General features: G+C 40.9%; 1 protein-coding gene across 1 annotated transcript in view; it reads left to right on the top strand.

Moving 5' to 3' along the window:
* The first annotated feature begins 759 nt into the window (after positions 1-759).
* LOC307212663 (cytochrome P450 2C4-like) overlaps positions 760-17,887 on the top strand; it is a 91,844-nt gene continuing 74,716 nt past the window's right edge. Inside the window, exons 1-2 of the mRNA XM_079970231.1 lie at positions 760-1,021; positions 2,878-3,040. Of these exons, the coding sequence (XP_079826357.1) occupies positions 839-1,021; positions 2,878-3,040 (346 nt within the window). The 5' untranslated portion in view covers positions 760-838. The remainder of the gene's footprint in view (positions 1,022-2,877; positions 3,041-17,887) is intronic.

The raw sequence follows: 17,887 nt of genomic DNA, 5'->3' as shown, positions 1-17,887 counted from the left end.
TAATTATCACCAATTAAATTTATGTTTTTCGTGGTTAACCAAATTCCCAAATATATATATATATATTACCACCTTGATTCCATTCTGTATCTCTAATTTTTATCTTGCATCTTTTTTCAAGTTTTTAGTCATCATTTTTGGCTTTAGTTTATTTAACTTAAAACCAGACAGTTTACCGTACTCCTCTAGTATTTCCAAGGCCTTATTGACACTTTTTTGCGGATCTTCTAAGGATAACACCAAATCATCTGTGTACGCTTTCAGTTTGTATTCTTTAGTTCCTATTTTAATCCCTCATAGGTAAAGGTAAAGGTACCCCTGCCCGTACAAGCCAGTCTTGACAGACTCTGGGGTTGTGCGCCCATCTCACTTAAGAGGCCAGGGGCCAGCGCTGTCCGGAGACACTTCCGGGTCACGTGGCCAGCGTGACATCGCTGCTCTGGCGAGCCAGAGCCGCACACGGAAACGCCGTTTACCTTCCCGCTGGTAAGCGGTCCCTATTTATCTACTTGCACCCGGAGGTGCTTTCGAACTGCTAGGTTGGCAGGCACTGGGACCGAGCAGCGGGAGCGCACCCTGCCGCAGGGATTCGAACCGCCGACCTTTCGATCGGCAAGCCCTAGGCGCTGAGGCTTTAACCCACAGCGCCACCTGCGTCCCATTTAATCCCTCATATCTCTGGTTTAATAATGGTTAATAATGGTTTAATGATTAGCTTGAGACAGTACCTAGCATAATATATATGCTGCTCACTGCAGTTGCAAGAGATTGTCCTCGACCAAACTGCACTGTGGCTTTCATTATAACCACTGCAAAAAAAATTGCTTGCTGAAACGAAATGGATTGGATGGAGCCAATTCCAGTGTTGTTCCTCTTTATCTTTATGGTTTACTTTGTTTTGAAACTGGGCACTTTCGGGAAAAAGAGCTCCCAAAACTTTCCACCAGGTCCCAGGCCTTTACCTCTCATTGGGAATCTCCACATCATGGATCTCCAGAGGCCTCACAGAACCATGTTAAAGGTAAAGATTCCAGTTCTTCCCATGGCAAGGCTGAAGGGTACTGGGGAAGCCCAATCAGATGAGCTTGGTAGAAAATTATTATTATTATTCTTAATATCAATAATACATTACATTTTGTTCTTTTAGAGCCTATAAATCTCATCTCCCCTTTGTGTGCTACAGAACCGCCTCTTAACATTCCCAGTCATAGGACCAAGTTGCAATTTATAACTGGTAATTTGAACAAGGTGTTTGGTGTCGAATCCCGTTTGACTCTGCCTCCATTTTCAAGGATGCAAAAGTGCCAATGCAAACCTTGCCCAGCCCAGCCTCCTCCTTCAGCCTATCTTTCTAAACTAGATTTGAGAGGTGCCATTAAAGGTATAATCACTTACAACTGCCTATTTTGTTCTGGTTTTCTGATTATTCATAGCAAATATTAGTGCTGCCAGAGCTGAATAATAATAATTTATTATTTATACTTTGTCCATCTGGCTGGGTTTCCCTGGCCACCCAACATACTAAGAATATGATAAAATATCAAACATTAAAAACTTCCCTTAAAAGGAGTGCCTTCAGGTGTCTTCTAAAAATCAGATAGTTGTTTATTGCCTTGACATCTGATGGGATGGCATTCCACAGGGCAGGTGCCACTACCGAGAAGGCGCTCTCTCTGGGCCCCTGTAACCTCACTTCTCGCAGTGAGGGAACCACCATAAGGCTCTGAGCCCTTGACCTGAGTGTCCAGGCTGAACGGTGGGGATGGAGACGCTCCTTCAGGATACTGGGCCGAGGCCATTTAGGGCTTTAAATGTCAGCTTCAAAACTTTGAATAGTGCTTGGAAATGTACTGGGAGCCAACGTAGGTCTTTCAGAACCAGTGGTATATTGTCTCGGCAGCCACTCCCAGTCACCATTGTAGCTACCGCATTCTGGATTTGTTGCAGTTTCCGGGTCACCTTCAAAAGTAGTCCCACATAGAGCACATTGCAGTAGTACAAGCAGGAGATAACTAGAGCATGCACCACTCTGGCAAGACAGTCTGCTGGCAGATAGGGTCTCAGCCTGCGTACCAGATGGAGCTGGTAGACAGCTGCCCTGGACACAGAATTGACCTGTGCTTTCATGGATAGCTGTGAGTCCAAAATGAATCCCAGGCTCCACATCTGGTCCTTCAGAGGCACAGTTACCCCATTCAGGACCAGGAGTCCTCCACACCTGCCTGCCTCCTGTCCCCCCAAAACAGTGCTTCTGTCTTGTCAGGATTCAATCTCCATCTGTCAGCCACCATCCATCCTCCAGCCGCCCTCCGACACTCACACAGGACCTTCACTGCCTTCAATGGTTTTTATTTAAAAGAGAGGTAGAGCTGGTTATTAATCCGCATACCCCACAAGTGAGAGCCCAGGGGCCTGAACACTCGTCCCCCAACACCACTTTCCGACACGCCCCAGGAAGAAGGAGCAAAACCACTGTATAACAGTATAACAGTGCCTCCAGCTCCCAGCCCCTCTAGACGGTCCAGAAGGATGTCATGGTCGATGATATCAAAGGTCACAGAGATCCAGCAGAACTAGGAAACAGCTTTCACCTTTGTCCTTAGCCGGCCGGAGATAATCGAGCAGCATAAGCAAGACAGTTTCAGTCCCATGATGAGGCTTGAATCCCAAATGGAAGGGATCCAAATTGTCCGCATCCTCTAGACATTCCTGGAGTTGTTCAGCAGCCACCCGCTCAATCACCTTGCCCAAGAATGGAAGATTTGAGACTGGGTGGTAGCTAATGCAGTCTTGGTTCTGTCAGAGACGATTTGCATTAATATATTCTTTGGGTATGCCAGAACTCTGTTTCTCAAGTTTTCTTCTGTTGAATTCCAGTTGTCAAAGCAGTATGGCCCTGTCTTCAGCATCCAAATGGGACCCCAGAAAGCTGTGGTGTTGACAGGATATGAGACAGTAAAGGAGGCTCTGGTTAATCAGGCGGACGCATTTGCTGACAGGCCCATCATTCCATTATTTCAAGAGCTTGCACAAGGCTTTGGTGAGGACCCTCCCTTTCTACTGGAACTGGTAATACTTGCAGCCACACACAGGTCCCACCAGGTGAACACAATCTGTTCCCAAGAAATGGTTTGTAGGATGAGTGTTTGCAAAGCAAGTCGTCGAAATCCATTGTTTCCTGTGGGGGAAATCCTTGCCAATTTTTCAACCCACCTCAGTGCCTTTGACATTGACAGAGTATCTGCAGGCATTAGGCTGAGCATGTGTCACAAAAAGTGTCACCTGTGGATTTCTGAAGATCAAGCTAAAATGTTAAAAAGAGTGGACCAGGTCAGACTTTTTTGGTCTTGACTTTCAGTGGATAAGTGGTGCTCTGTTGAAGAAACAAAAATGGAGACCATTTAAAGCAAACCTTTCCCATTCCCACCTTCTTCTAAACTGTCATATTGCAGAGGTGGGGGAGAATGAGACAGGAGGATTGTGAATAATAGTCACACAGCACAGTAATGCCACACACCAAGGGGAAACTGACTGACCATTTTCTGCCCCAACCTATATAGAGACGAAAAATGAAGGAGGCATAATGGGGAATACAAAATAACAAGCTGAGTTCTGCTGGGATGCCTGACATGTAAAAACCACCCTTCACTCTAGCCTACACTTTGTAGGGGAAAATATTGTTCAATGTGTTCTCAGGCCATGCTCTGATGGCACAGCTGCCAGCTCCAAAGTCTGAATGGGAGAATAGCTGGGATCCATTCTCAGTTCCATGGAAGAAATGCAGAACACAGTTTATTGATATCTTTGTACAATGGCCATGCAGACATGAAACCTTTCCTCCCGTCTCATCAGGTGTAATTCTGTCTAATGGTGAAAACTGGAAAGTGATGCGGCGGTTTGTTGTAAGCACATTACGGGCCTACGGAATGGGAAAGAGGACCATAGAGGACAGAATTGTTGAGGAATGCAGTGTCCTGATAAATAAATTTGAATCTTACGATGGTGAGTTGGTGTTTTCCTCTGGTGCATATCTACACTACAGTTTTTAAAGGTGCTAAGACTATTGTGTTACATATTCCTAACTTCCAGAAGCACAGATCCCAGGGTTCCCTGCAATTGGTCTGTTCCTGTAATGTGCAGATTGCACTGCAATAACTCCTGTGACTACCAGCAACACTTAGGTTTAGTTTATTTGTTAAATGAGGTCTATACATAGGGAAGCTGCCAGTAGGGATTTAAGACAACATGAACAGACTTAAAAACAATGCTCTTTCCATACTTTGAATTTCTGTGGGGATGTTCAGGGAGGCAGGAGAGGATATATTGTTTAATGATATCCCCCCTAACTTGCGTTAGCAAGTTCTATATCTTAGCAGAGGAAACAGGAAGTTTTCTCCTGGCTGGTAGAAAGCATCCCATGGCATGTCCATTCTAGGAATGTTCCACTTGACTTCTATGTGTTTTACATTCCACATTTTTAAAAGAATATTTTTGTTTAACTGTCATATTTATGTATAGGAAGCCCATTTGAGACCACCACAATTATGAGTGCATCTGTTGCTAATATAATAGTGGCCATACTACTAGGCAAGCGGTTTGATTATGAAGATCCCACATACATAAGACTTCTGAAGTTGGTCAATGAAAATGTCCGGATTGTCGGAAGCTTTTCAGTCATGGTAATCTATCTTTTACAATTAAAACAAACAAACAGTTGATTATTATAACAGTGTATGCAAAGTGGGCAGGGCTACCTGTTTATTGTATATTGTTCAGGATTCACTCCAAAACACAGAATATTGGTATCTTGAGAAACCTGGTGGAGATTCAAAATACTTAGAAAACTCACACGGCACAGTCATCCCATAACTATAATAAAGTCTCTTTTGCACACACGCTTTCTGGCCTCACTGACATCGGGACTCCAAGGACAAGGAAGAACAAGTGATAGTTGGTTCCATGATGGCTCAGAAGGGGCCTCCAAGGGCAGATCTCCCTCTCTGAAGGCGAACCTCCAGAGGAGAACTGCCATAGCCTACTATTCTGGGCTTGCACATAAATTTTGCTCTGAAAGACCCAGCTGAGAGTACAATACTGAGTTTTTCTAATGTCTCTTTTTCCTTTTTCACATTTTTATCCTTTCAGCTGTATAACATGTTTCCTGCTCTTGGTTTTCTTTTGGGGGCTCGTAAGACTATCAAGCAAAACAGAGATGAGCTGTTTGCCTTCATAAATGCCACCTTCATAAAACACCTCAGAGATCTGGATGAAAATGACCAGAGGAGCTTTATTGACTCATTTCTTATCCAACAGCAAGAGGTAATGGAGTCTTTTAAGTTGGCCCAGAATAAGCGTTGACATTTTCAATTCATGTTTTAAGGGCATATTCGCAAGTGAATGCATAAGTTGTAGTCAGGAAGTCTCACTTCAGAAGGGACCAACCTGGCATACTTCCTCCCCTTTCCCAATAGTCAGCCATTGTTAATGTGTTACAGAAGTTGCCTCTGCAGAGTCAATGGTTGCATGCTCAACAGCATTTCTGGGGGGGAAATCCCTGATCAAGAAAACATGTATTTATAGATAATTATGCAGTGATGAGAGGTAATCAAGTCATAAATATTTGTTGCCAGACTCCCTTTTGATACAAGAAGGGATGGGATAATGCCTCATGTGCTCAGAAGAAGGCGTTCTTCACACTGAAGGAGATAGGAAGCTTTGAGGGTGGGGAGCAAGGAAAAAACATTGGCCCATGCACTGACCAATCAGCCTTAAATTAGGGCTTCAGTTCTTTTAACCATTACTAAGACTGGAAATAAATATGAATTGGAGTTTCTGCTCATCATTTAATTAGCACCCAGAAAAGGAAACAGGTGGTTGGGTGACAACAAAGTTCTAAATAACAGGCTGGAAATTATTTCTAAAATCTTAAACTAATTACTGATGAGTTTGAAAAGTAAAAGCAGATCTACAGGCCTGGTGTGCTGGTCCCATGGGTTACCCGAGAGGCGAGGTCCAAGTCCGGTCCGTGGTCAAAGGCGCAACATGGAGGCAGTCCATAGTAGCTGAAGCTGGGTGCAGGGCAGGGAGGCGGGTGAAGTCAGGAACAGGCATGCAAGCAGGGAGACAGGGCGGGTCATGAGCTCAGGCAGGAAAACAGGACAGGGTCTAGGCAGGAACTAGCAACCAACAATGTTGCTCTCGCAAGTTGGGACTGGGGCTGGCCGGCTTTTATCTGCCCCGAGGCATAGGGCGGCCCCGATCCCCTGGTGACTCACCTCTCCTGGCCTGGAGGCGAGCACTCCTCCTGCAGGAACCCTATATCATCATGATGGCATAGTCTGGAAAACCTGGAATCTCTCACTACTTAGCGACTGGGGTGCTGTGCAATGATACTTTGGATCATCGGGTCCAGTCAGGTATTCATTTTTATCTTTGCACATGAAATTTTCTCACTACATTCGTTTTAATCAGTTCATACTCTTTGCAACCCAGGAGGAGAAGAAGAAGAAGACGAATGCATATTTCCACAACGAAAATTTAAAAACTGTTGTGGCCAATTTATTTGCTGCTGGCATGGAATCCACTTCTACCATACTGTGCTGGGGACTGTTACTAATGATGAAATATCCTGAAATTCAGAGTGAGTGCTTTTCATTGGATTGGCTTCCATTATTCTGAGAAATCTTAATTCCAGTTATATGTAACTGTTAGAGAGATAAAATATTTATAATTTGCACACACACACACACACACACACACACACAATTGTTCAGTCATAAGTTTTACATTTCAACCTGGACTCCCTTCTCCCTGGTTCTGTGGTTCTTTACATTTCATTTCATATTCCTGCATACTCCAAATTATCTCAACATATTCTTTTAGATATATATTCCCATATATATCCAATAGATATACTGAAACTGCCGTTTTTTACATTAATCCTGCCAATGTCTTAGTATGTTTACAGTTTGTTTGTTTGTTTGTTTGTTTGTTTGTTTGTACATATGCAATAAACCAATTCCATTGCTTTCTAAAAATAATAATAATCTTGTTCTTGTTGGAAAACTAGCCCCATTGAGAGAGGCTGGCTCCTCTCCCTGCTCCCGGAGCTTGTTTACCGGTGATCTGCCTCTGGCTGGCATCCCAGACAGACCAGGGAGATCTTGATAGGTGACATTTCCCAGCGTGGAAAATGCACACCCCCTTCTCCCCCTTCGCAGGGGAAAGAAGAATAGTCAGAAAGTCTTTTTACATCTTGTTTATTTCTGACTGTACAACTCAACAGAAAACATGTCCGATCACTCAGACTTCTCTCCGAGCGAGAGACGAAGACTTCCTTTACATACGCAACAGGAAGGTCTCATATTACACACTGAACAAAGACTTGTGTAGCCTGTGAACTTCCGGGAAGATTCTTTCCCACAGCTAGTCACATCACATGATGTAAACAAGCTGGCTGTTTGCAGCTGCGTTGTTCTCTTATTGTAACAGTTCTCCCAGTAAGTTTTGTCTTTTCTGCATAGTCAATTAATTTCTGTATCCATTCTTTGTATCCATTGTCGGGACCTCTTCATCGTTCCATTTTTGAGCAAATATTTTTTTTTAAATAATTTTTATTCATTTTTGAGCAAATATTAATCTTGCAGCCATGGTTGCATAAATAAATAAATTTGTATAAATTTATATAAATTGCATACATAAATAAATTTCTAAATATTCTATACTAAATAAATTTCTAAATATTCTATACTAAATAAATTTCTAAATATTCTATACTAAATAAATTTCTAGGTAGTTCTGTGTTGTTTTTTTAAATGATATTTATTAAAGTTTCAACAATTACAAAAAGAAAAAATGAACATACCACGTTAAACAAAAACCAAGCAACACCCCACAATATAAAAAGAAGAGGGGAAAAAAAGACAGAAAAATAAAAGCCATTAAACAAAAACAAAATTAGAAAAAAGAAAAATCATCATATCTCCTTTCTATTCTTTCATTAGCTTGTTTCCTTGACCTCCTCACACCTTCCTTTTTTGTATTCTAGATCAATTATTCATTTCAGCAAATCCTTTCCCTCTTTTTAAAATTTTAGTCCTATAATTTATCTTAATATAATGTAACTTTAGTTTTCCTCCTTTCACCAATTAACAGTCAGTTATTCCCAACTCCTTTATATCATTCCTGCTAAAATCATATAATATCATTCCAACATCCTTCTAACAATTATTAGTTTTACAATGTTTCTGCTAAAAATTTGCGTTACTTTATTTAACCTTAAAAAATAAGGGACGCAGGTGGCGCTGTGGGTTAAAGCCTCAGCGCCTAGGACTTGCCGATCGAAAGGTCGGCGGTTTGAATCCCTGCGGCGGGGTGCGCTCCTGCTGCTCGGTCCCAGCGCCTGCCAACCTAGCAGTTCGAAAGCACCTCCGGGTGCAAGTAGATAAATAGGGACCCCTTACCAGCGGGAAGGTAAACGGCGTTTCCGTGTGCGGCTCTGGCTCGCCAGAGCAGCGATGTCACGCTGGCCACGTGACCCGGAAGTGTCTCCGGACAGCGCTGGCCCCTGGCCTCTTAAGTGAGATGGGCGCACAACCCCAGAGTCTGTCAAGACTGGCCCGTATGGGCAGGGGTACCTTTACCTTTACCTTTTTTTACCGTAAAACACCTTGAGACTTAAAACTTAGTGCTTATTTATACATAATTCCTTATATAATTTCTACTAAAGCCAGACAGTTTCATTCCAACATTTTCCCCAATATTCATTAATTTTACACTGATTCCCCAAATTAAAAATTTTTCTTTATAGATTTTCCAATTTTCATCCAACATCCCTTTTTCCTGGTCTCGGGTTATGTCAGTCCTTACTGTCCATTCCATCTTCATCCATCAACCTGGTAGTCTTATGTCCGAGGCTCTTTCTAGGTAGTTCTGATCTCATAATTTCCAAAAGAAAAGCTTATGGCTTTTTAAACATCTTAAACATCTTTGCATGGACATGCGGAGTCCCCCAGATCCCGGGTGCCCCCCCCATCATGTGGAATAATGACTCAAGACAACGTGCTATGGGATTAAATTGGCCACAACTTTATTATATTTCAGATGTGGGTAGACCTTGGCTCAGGCATTGGGCGTTCTCCCTCCCTAGTCCCCAGCCGGGGACCTAGGGAACATCAGGGTTATCCAGTGTGTGGGGGGAGATGGGCCGGCTCTGGAGAACATATGTTCAAGCAGAGATAGCCGCCCCCATTACGCCGCCACCGCAGGGGAGAGCAATGACGACCTTTCGGCGTACGGTCAAAGCCTCCCTTCAGAAAACCCCTTTAACGGGGAACCCTGGTATCGCCGCTGCAAAGAGGAAGATAGACTAAAGGATTCCGCCCAAGGCCTGATACCGCCAAAGTTGTGACGTTTTGCTACGGGAAAGGCAAAAACTGCCAATGCAGGGGAATTCCTTTCCGGCCCTTTAACAGCGACCTTGACGTAGCAGCACCCGCATACCTGTGAAGAGAAGTTAACCTGCAAAATAAGACTTAACTGAGGGTGGGTAGGATGGGAAAACCTCCCTATAATGTGTGGGCAGGTAGTCCCTCCCCTACCTAGCCTGGTCTCCTTGGCAACACTTCCCCCAGGCGGGATTGGACAACTGACTGAGGTAGGCGGAGACCTCCAGGTATCCCACCTGGGGGAAGGCGAAGCCAAGCCTGTGCTGATGGAGCCGCTCCAGATCCAGGGGCTGCGCGCGTCCACGCAAAGGGCGCCCCCCGTTTTATGCGGGGAGCGGTCATTTTTAGTTCATCATATATCATTTCCCAGTAAACCTTAACCTTATTACAAGCCCACCACATATGAAAAATAGTACCTTCTTTCTTTTTACGTTTCCAGCACATATTCAGTTTGGATTTATATATTTTAGCCAACTTACTAGGTGTCAGGTACCATCTATGTAACATTTTCATATATGTATCATTGAAGTGTATCATTGAAGATTTTATACATTTTAGATATCACTTTAACATTACAGTTTAACAGGTCTCTTTCTAGTTGTGATGTTTGTTCCCCAACCCCCCGCTTCATGTCCCTTTTAAAGACTTCATTCAAATGATGATATTGTAACCATGTTGGTAACATCTCTGATAAATCTTTTAAAAAATTTAATTTACCGGTAAATTCTCCAAAAGTGAAAGCCATAGTGTTTTTTTTGTCTCCAACAGGTTTTTATACTTATCCCATACTCTATACATTTTTTTCCTGATTATATGGTTTGTAAAACTTTTATGTACTTTCACATTTTCTTACCCCAAGTAAGCGTGCCAACCAAAAATATTATCATGACGTTCCCAATCTGAAATATGTGGATTATTCAATAACAATCATTCCCTCAAACAGCATAGACAAGGTGCTTCGTAATAGAATCTCATATGCGGCAGGAAGAAACCTCCTTTCTCTTTCATCTGTCAATTTTTTATGTTTTATTTGTTTTATTCTTATTTTTCCTTGCCAGATATATTTAGAAATATATTTTTGCCATTTGTTGAAACAATTTGTCGTGCCGATCACCGGTATTGCTTGATCACTGGTATTGGTTTTTTGTAGGGGAGCTATTGGGTGTTTGTTTTTATTTTGATTATGTATTTTGTGGTTTTATATTTTGATTTTATTCTGTGAACCTCTGGATATAGGGTGGTATATACATTCACTAAATAATAATAATAATAACAAATCAATAAATAATAATAAATAAATAATAATAAAACAAAAATAAGATTGTCAGTAATACATTCATTTTAATTGTTGAAGTAATGAAAGTTTCATTCTCCTCCATATTTGCAAATTTATTTTAATATCCTCCGAAGTTTTTAAATAATTATCCTTATACAAATTTATATTCTTGCTCTTAACCACACACCCAAATATTTAATCTTCTTTTCACTCTTTAAGATAGATAAACTTTGTAATTTATTTTTACCCTCATCATTCATATTTTTTACCAGGAGTTTAGTTTTATCTTTATTAATTTTAAGATCTGCTATTTCTAAAAATAAAAAAAAAATCTTTTCCAATGCCTTTGGGATTCACTCTATTGGTTCCTCAACAAATATCACCACATTATCTGCAAAATCTATATATTATATTATATTATATTATATTATATTATATTATTATTCATATTGTCCCTTTCCTGCTTTTATTCCCGCTTATTTTTCTTATTACATCTTATTCTTTGTGCCAAAACTTCTAAAACTGTTATAAACAATGAAGGTGACAGTGGGAAACCATGTCTACTTTAGTTATTTTACAATTCTCAGTCACTAAATTACTTACTGATGGATCAGTATATATTGCCTTAACTCCTTTTATAAAACTGTCTCCACAAACCATATATTCCAAAGCCTTAAACATATAAAGTCCCAGGAGACATTGTCAAATGCTTTCTCGGAGTCTAAATGCTTTCTCTTTTAATACAGTTTTCAACCCATTAACTAATATGTCTGCAAGCAGTTTATAATCCTTATCCAACATCGAAATAGGTTGATAGCTCTTAACCAGCTTTGGATCTCTATTTTGTTTATGAATCAAAGTTATGTATACACTCTTCGGGGATTTGGGTAACTCTCCTGTATTCAAAGTTATAGTCATAATATCTTTTAAAGGTTGCATTCGGTAATCTTGTAATTTTTTAATAATATATTGCTGAAACTCCATCAGGTCCGGATGCCCTCCCTAATTTTGCCTGTAAAATTACTTGCTGTAAAACCATCATTGTGAAAGCTCTATTGAGAAAGGACATTTTAACTTTTGGTATCTTAAGCAGTCTGTTGTCTTCTAAATATTTACCCATTTCTTCTACCTTAACTCATTTGCCTTAATATGGTGCTGTATAAAAACTCACGAATTGATCTATTATTATTTTCAGATTTTAATAATAATAATAATAATAATAATAATAATAATTTATAACCCGCCCATCTGGCTGGGTTTCCCCAGCCACTCTGGTCGGCTTCCAAAAGAATATTAAAATACTGTGATACATTAAACATTAAAAGCTTCCCTAAACAGGGCTGCCTTCAGATGTCTTCTAAAAGTCTGGTAGTTGTTGTTCTCTTTGACATCTGGTGGGAGGGCGTTCCACAGGGAGGGCGCCACTACCAAGAAGGCACTCTGCCTGGTTCCCTGTAACTTGGCTTCTCGCAGTGAGGGAACCACTAGAAGGCCCTCGGTGCTGGACCTCAGTGTCTGGGTAGAATGATGGGGGTGGAGACGCTCCTTCAGGTATACTGGGCCGAGGCCGTTTAGGGCTTTAAAGGTCAGCACCAACACTTTGAATTGTTTCAAGACCGGTGTTATATGGTCTCGGTGGCCGCTCCCAGTCACCAGTCTGGCTGCTGCATTCTGGATTAGTTGTAGTTTCCCAGTCACCTTCAAAGGTAGCCCCACGTAGAGCGCATTGCAGTAGTCGAAGCAGGAGATAACCAGAGCATGCACCACTATGGCGAGGCAGTCTACGGGCAGGGAGGGTGTCATCCTGCGTACCAGATGGAGCTGGTAAACAGCTGCCCTGGACACGGATTTAACCTGTGCCTCCATGGACAGCTGTGAGTCCAAAATGACTCCCAGATTGCGCACCTGGTCCTTCAGGGGCACAGTTACCCCATTCAGGACCAGGGAATCCTCCACACCTGCCCGCCTCCTGTCCCCCAGAAACAGTACTTCTGTCTTGTCAGGATTCAATCTCTTTTTATATATATATATATGATATTTATTAAAGTTTCAAGAAAATTACAAAAATGAAAAAAAGAAGGGAAAAAAACACAAAATACAAAAAAAGTAAAACAACAATTAAAAACATTTCAGTCTTTCCGTGTCTTGTCTTTCATTTACTTATTTCCCTGACCTCCTCACACCTCCCTCTTTTGTATTCTAGTTCAATAGTTGTTTCAGCAAGTCCTTACCCTTTTTGCATTTATCTTAATGCTTTATCATAATGTATTATAACTTAACATTTTTTACATGTTAGCAATCCGTTTTTACATATCTCTTAATAACATTATTGCTAAAACAACTTCGCTTCATTCCAACCTCCCTCTAACATTCCTTAATTTTACAATGTTTCTGTAAATAGACTTTAAATTTCTTCCAATCTTCTTCTACCGACTCTTCTCCCTGGTCTCGGATTCTGCCAGTCATTTTTGCCAGTTCCATGTACTCCATCACCTTCATCTGCCATTCTTCCAGGGTGGGTAAATCTTGTGTCTTCCAATACTTCGCGATGAGTATTCTTGCTGCTGTTGTTGCATACATAAACAAAGTTCTATCCTTCTTTGGCACCAATTGGCCGACCATGCCCAGGAGAAAGGCCTCTGGTTTTTTCAAGAAAGTATATTTAAATACCTTTTTCATTTCGTTATAAATCATCTCCCAGAAAGCCTTAATCTTTGGGCACGTCCACCAAAGGTGAAAGAATGTATCTTCAATTTCTTTACATTTCCAACATTTATTGTCGGGCAGATGATATATTTTTGCAAGCTTGACTGGTGTCATGTACCACCTGTAGATCATTTTCATAATATTCTCTCCTAAGGCATTACATGCCGTGAATTTCATACCTGTGGTCCATAACTGTTCCCAGTCAGCAAACATAATGTTATGTCCAACATCTTGTGCCCATTTTATCATAGCAGATTTCACCATTTCATCCTGAGTATTCCATTTCAACAGCAAGTTATACATTCTTGACAAAGTTTTAGGATCTAACAGTTCTGTTTCCAATTTTGATTTTTCCACCTGGAAGCCAATTTTCTTGTCCAATTTGTAAGCCTCCATTATTTGATAATAATGAAGCCAATCTCGCACTTTATTTTTTAATTTTTCAAAACTCTGCAATTTTATTTTATGTTTTTAAAAAAAATTATTAAGAGTTTTGTTAATACAATAAAAAAGAAATAAAACAGAATAGACAAAAAACAGATGAAAAGAAACAGACATAAAAATTAACATCTTGTAATAACCATCTTTTCTTCATTTTTGGACTTCCTCACATCTCCCGCTCCTGCATTCCACATTAATAAAACTTTAGCCAGCAACTTATCACCTTGTTTCCATTCTTATTATACACGTTTTCAATATTTTGTCCCTAACTTTGAATATTTTATCTAGATCTTAAATACCTAATTTTAACATAATATTTATTCAAAATTTATTATTCTCATACAATTCACTCATTCTCATAATCTTTTCAACTAGCTTTATGGTGCCCTGTTGTTTTCGAATCTCTCATCCTTCTTAACACTCATATAGTTTACAGTGTTTTTGTAAATAGTCCTTGAATTTCTTCCAATCCTCCTCCACTGCTTCTTCACCCAGGTCTCGGATTCTGCCAGTCATTTCTGCCAGCTCCATGTAGTCCATCAGTTGCATCTGCCATTCTTCCAGCGTGGGCAAATCTTGAGTTTTCCAATATTTCGCTACAAGTATCCTTGCTGCTGTTGTTGCATACATAAAAAATGTTCGGTCATTCTTTAACACCCTCTGGCCGACAATGCCCAAAAGGAGGGCCTCTGGTTTCTTAGGGAAGGTATACTTAAATACATTTTTCAGCTCATTATATATCATTTCCCAGAAGGCCTTAACCCTGGGGCAAGTCCACCAGAGGTGAAAGAACGTTCCTTCAGTTTCCTTACATTTCCAACACTTATTATCTGACAGGTGATATATTTTTGCTAGCTTGACTGGGGTCATGTACCACCTATATATCATTTTCATAATGTTTCATTATCATTTTCATAATGTTTTCTTTCAAGCCATTACATGCCGTGAACTTCATACCGGTGGTCCATAGGTTTTCCCAGTCAGCAAACATGATGTTGTACCCAATATCCTGTGCCCACTTTATCATAGCTGATTTAACCGTTTCATCCTGTGTATTCCACCTCAGCAGCAAATTATACATTCTTGAAAGTAGTTTAGTCTTAGGTTTTCTAACAATTCTGTTTCCAGTTTCGATTTTTCCACCTGGAATCCTAACTTTTTGTCCAATTTAAAAGCCTCTTTAATCTGAGCATAATGTAACCAATCTCGCACTTTATCTTTTAGTTTCTCCAAACTCTGCCAAAACTCTGCAATTTTAATCTATCTCCCTCTTGTTCCAGGATCTCCCAATATTTCGGCCATTTGGCCTCCATATTGGGCTTTTTCATATAAGTTGTATGAATGTTAAGTATTTGCATGATTTAGAAAACGCCAGCTCCAGCAAATAGGCTTTGTAAAATAGAAAATTAAGTTATAAGTAAGAAAAGGTCAAAATTTAAGGCAATATTTTGTTTAATTTTAAGGTATGAGTAATTGATAAAAATTACTTTAAATTTAGAAGTATAATATGTGGAAAGTATAAAATAAGGTATGAAATAAGGTAATAATTTGCTGATATTCTGATCATAAATAATGCAGGGTAAGGAGATGCGAGGAAGTCCAGTTAGTTATATAAGAAAAGCTTTATTGAATGGTTGGTTATATTTTTCTCTTTTTTCTTTTTTATTATGTATTTTGAAAATTTAATAAAATATTTATAAAAAAAACAAAAAACATATTGGGCTTTTTCAAAGCCTTTGCTTCCATCGGTGATAGCCACCTTGGGGTTTTATTTTCAAGTATATCTTTATATCTTATCCAGACATTAAACAGTGCTCTCCTGACAATATGGTTTTTGAATGCTTTATGCGCTTTGACCTTATCATACCACAAATATGCATGCCACCCAAATACATTATTGAAACCTTCTAAATCCAAAATGTCTGTGTTTTCAAGAAGCAGCCATTCTTTCAGCCAGCAAAATGCTGCTGATTCATAGTAAAGTTTAAGGTCTGGCAGGGCAAATCCACCTCTTTCTTTTGCATCGGTTAGTATTTTAAATTTTATTCTGGGCTTTTTCCCCTGCCAGACAAATCTAGAAATATCCCTCTGCCACTTCTTGAAGCAGTCCATTTTGTCTAAAATTTGCAATGATTGAAACAAAAACAACATTCTTGGCAATACATTCATTTTTATAGCAGCAATACGGCCTAGCAAGGAAAGCTTCAAATTTGACCATATTTCTAAATCCTTTTTCACTTCTGACCAGCATTTTTCATAGTTACCTTTAAATAAGTTCAGGTTCTTAGTCAGGATTCCATCTCAATCTGTTAGCTGCCATCTATCCTCCAACCGCCTCCAGACACTCACACAGGACCGTCACCACCTTCACTGGTTCTGATTTGAAAGAGAGGTAGAGCTGGGTATCATCTGCATACTGATGAACACCCAGCCCAAACCCCCTGATGATCTCTCCCAGCGGCTGCATGTAGATGTTGAAAAGCATGGGGGAGAGGACAGAACCCTGAGGCACCCCACAAGAGCCCAGGGGTCTGAACACTCATCCCCCACCACCACTTTCTGAACACGGCCCAGGAGGAAGGAGCGGAACCACTGTATGACAGTGCCCCCAGCTCCCAGCCCCTCAAGATGGTCCAGAAGGATGTTATGGTCGATGGTATCAAACGCCGCTGAGAGATCCAGCAGAACTAGGAAACAGCTCTCACCTTGTCCCTAGCCCACCGGAGATCATCAACCAGTGCGACCAAGGCAGTTTCAGTCCCATGATGAGGCCTGAATCCCAACTGGAAGGGATCAAAATGGTCCACATCCTCCAGGCGTGCCTGGAGTTGTTCAGCAACCACTCGCTCAATCACCTTGCCCAAGAATGGAAGATTTGAGACTGGGCGATAGTTGGCCATTGTGGCCGCATCTAAAGATGGTTTTTTAAGAAGCAGTTTAATAACCGCCTCTTTCAGTGGGTCTGGGAAGGCTCCCTCACGGAGGGAAGCATTCACCACCCCACGAAGCCCATCGCCCAGCCCTTCCCGGCTAGCTTTTATAAGCCAGGATGGGCAAGGATCCAGGAGACAGGTGGTTGGTTTTACTCATCCAAGCAGCCTGTCCACATCCTCAGAGGTAACAGATTGGAATTGATCCCACGCAACTTGACTAGACAGGTCTCTAGCACTCTCCCGCCCCGGCCCTGCTCCCACGGTGGCGTCTACCTCTTTCCGAATCTGAGCGACTTTATCTGCAAAAAACTTTGCAAAATCATTGCAGGAGATCATGTGGCCCGTACTCGGCCCCGATGTAGCAGGTGGTTCCGCTAAATTGTGGACCACCTGAAAAAGTCTCCTGCTGCTGTTTTCTGCAGATGCAATAGAGGTGGTGAATAAAGTCTTCTTTGCTGTCACTACTGCCACTTGGTAGGCTCAACATTGAGCTCTAACCTGTGTCCGGTCAACTTCAGAATGGGTCATCCGCCACCGGCGCTCTAGCCGTCTCAACGATTGTTTCATTGCCCTCAGATCCGTGGAAAACCACGGGGCTGTCCTGGCTCCATGCAATCGGAGAGGGCGCTTCGGAGCCACAACTCTACCTCCTACATTTATTCTATCAATGCAGTTTTTTCTTCTTTCTTCTTTATTTGCCAAGCTAATAGTTTCCCTGTTTCTTGGAGGCATATAACTTCCAAGTTTAACTTCTTTACAACATGATCAATTTTATTCATTTAGTCTTATTATTTTGCTTATTTACATTCCCAGTTAGAATTCTCAAAGCCATCTTGTTCCGTATTTATTTCTTTCACCTCCACCTCTGTTCTATCTTCCTCTTCCTGTCCAGCGTCCAATTCAAATGCTCTTTCTCCAGCTAACTCTTTCCCATATTTTGTCCAGAATTTGTCAGGGTCCGGAGGATCCAAGATCTTTGTTTTTGACCTTTATATGTAAAAGATACCACTTCAGAATATTCCCAGCAGTGATATTTTAATAATCATCCTGGATGCATATCTCTCCCTCAGTATATCAGGTTATTG

This window comes from Podarcis cretensis (assembly GCF_951804945.1).
Source record: "Podarcis cretensis genome assembly, chromosome: 3".
NCBI lineage: Eukaryota > Metazoa > Chordata > Lepidosauria > Squamata > Lacertidae > Podarcis > Podarcis cretensis.
This window is presented reverse-complemented; position numbering and strand designations above follow the sequence as displayed.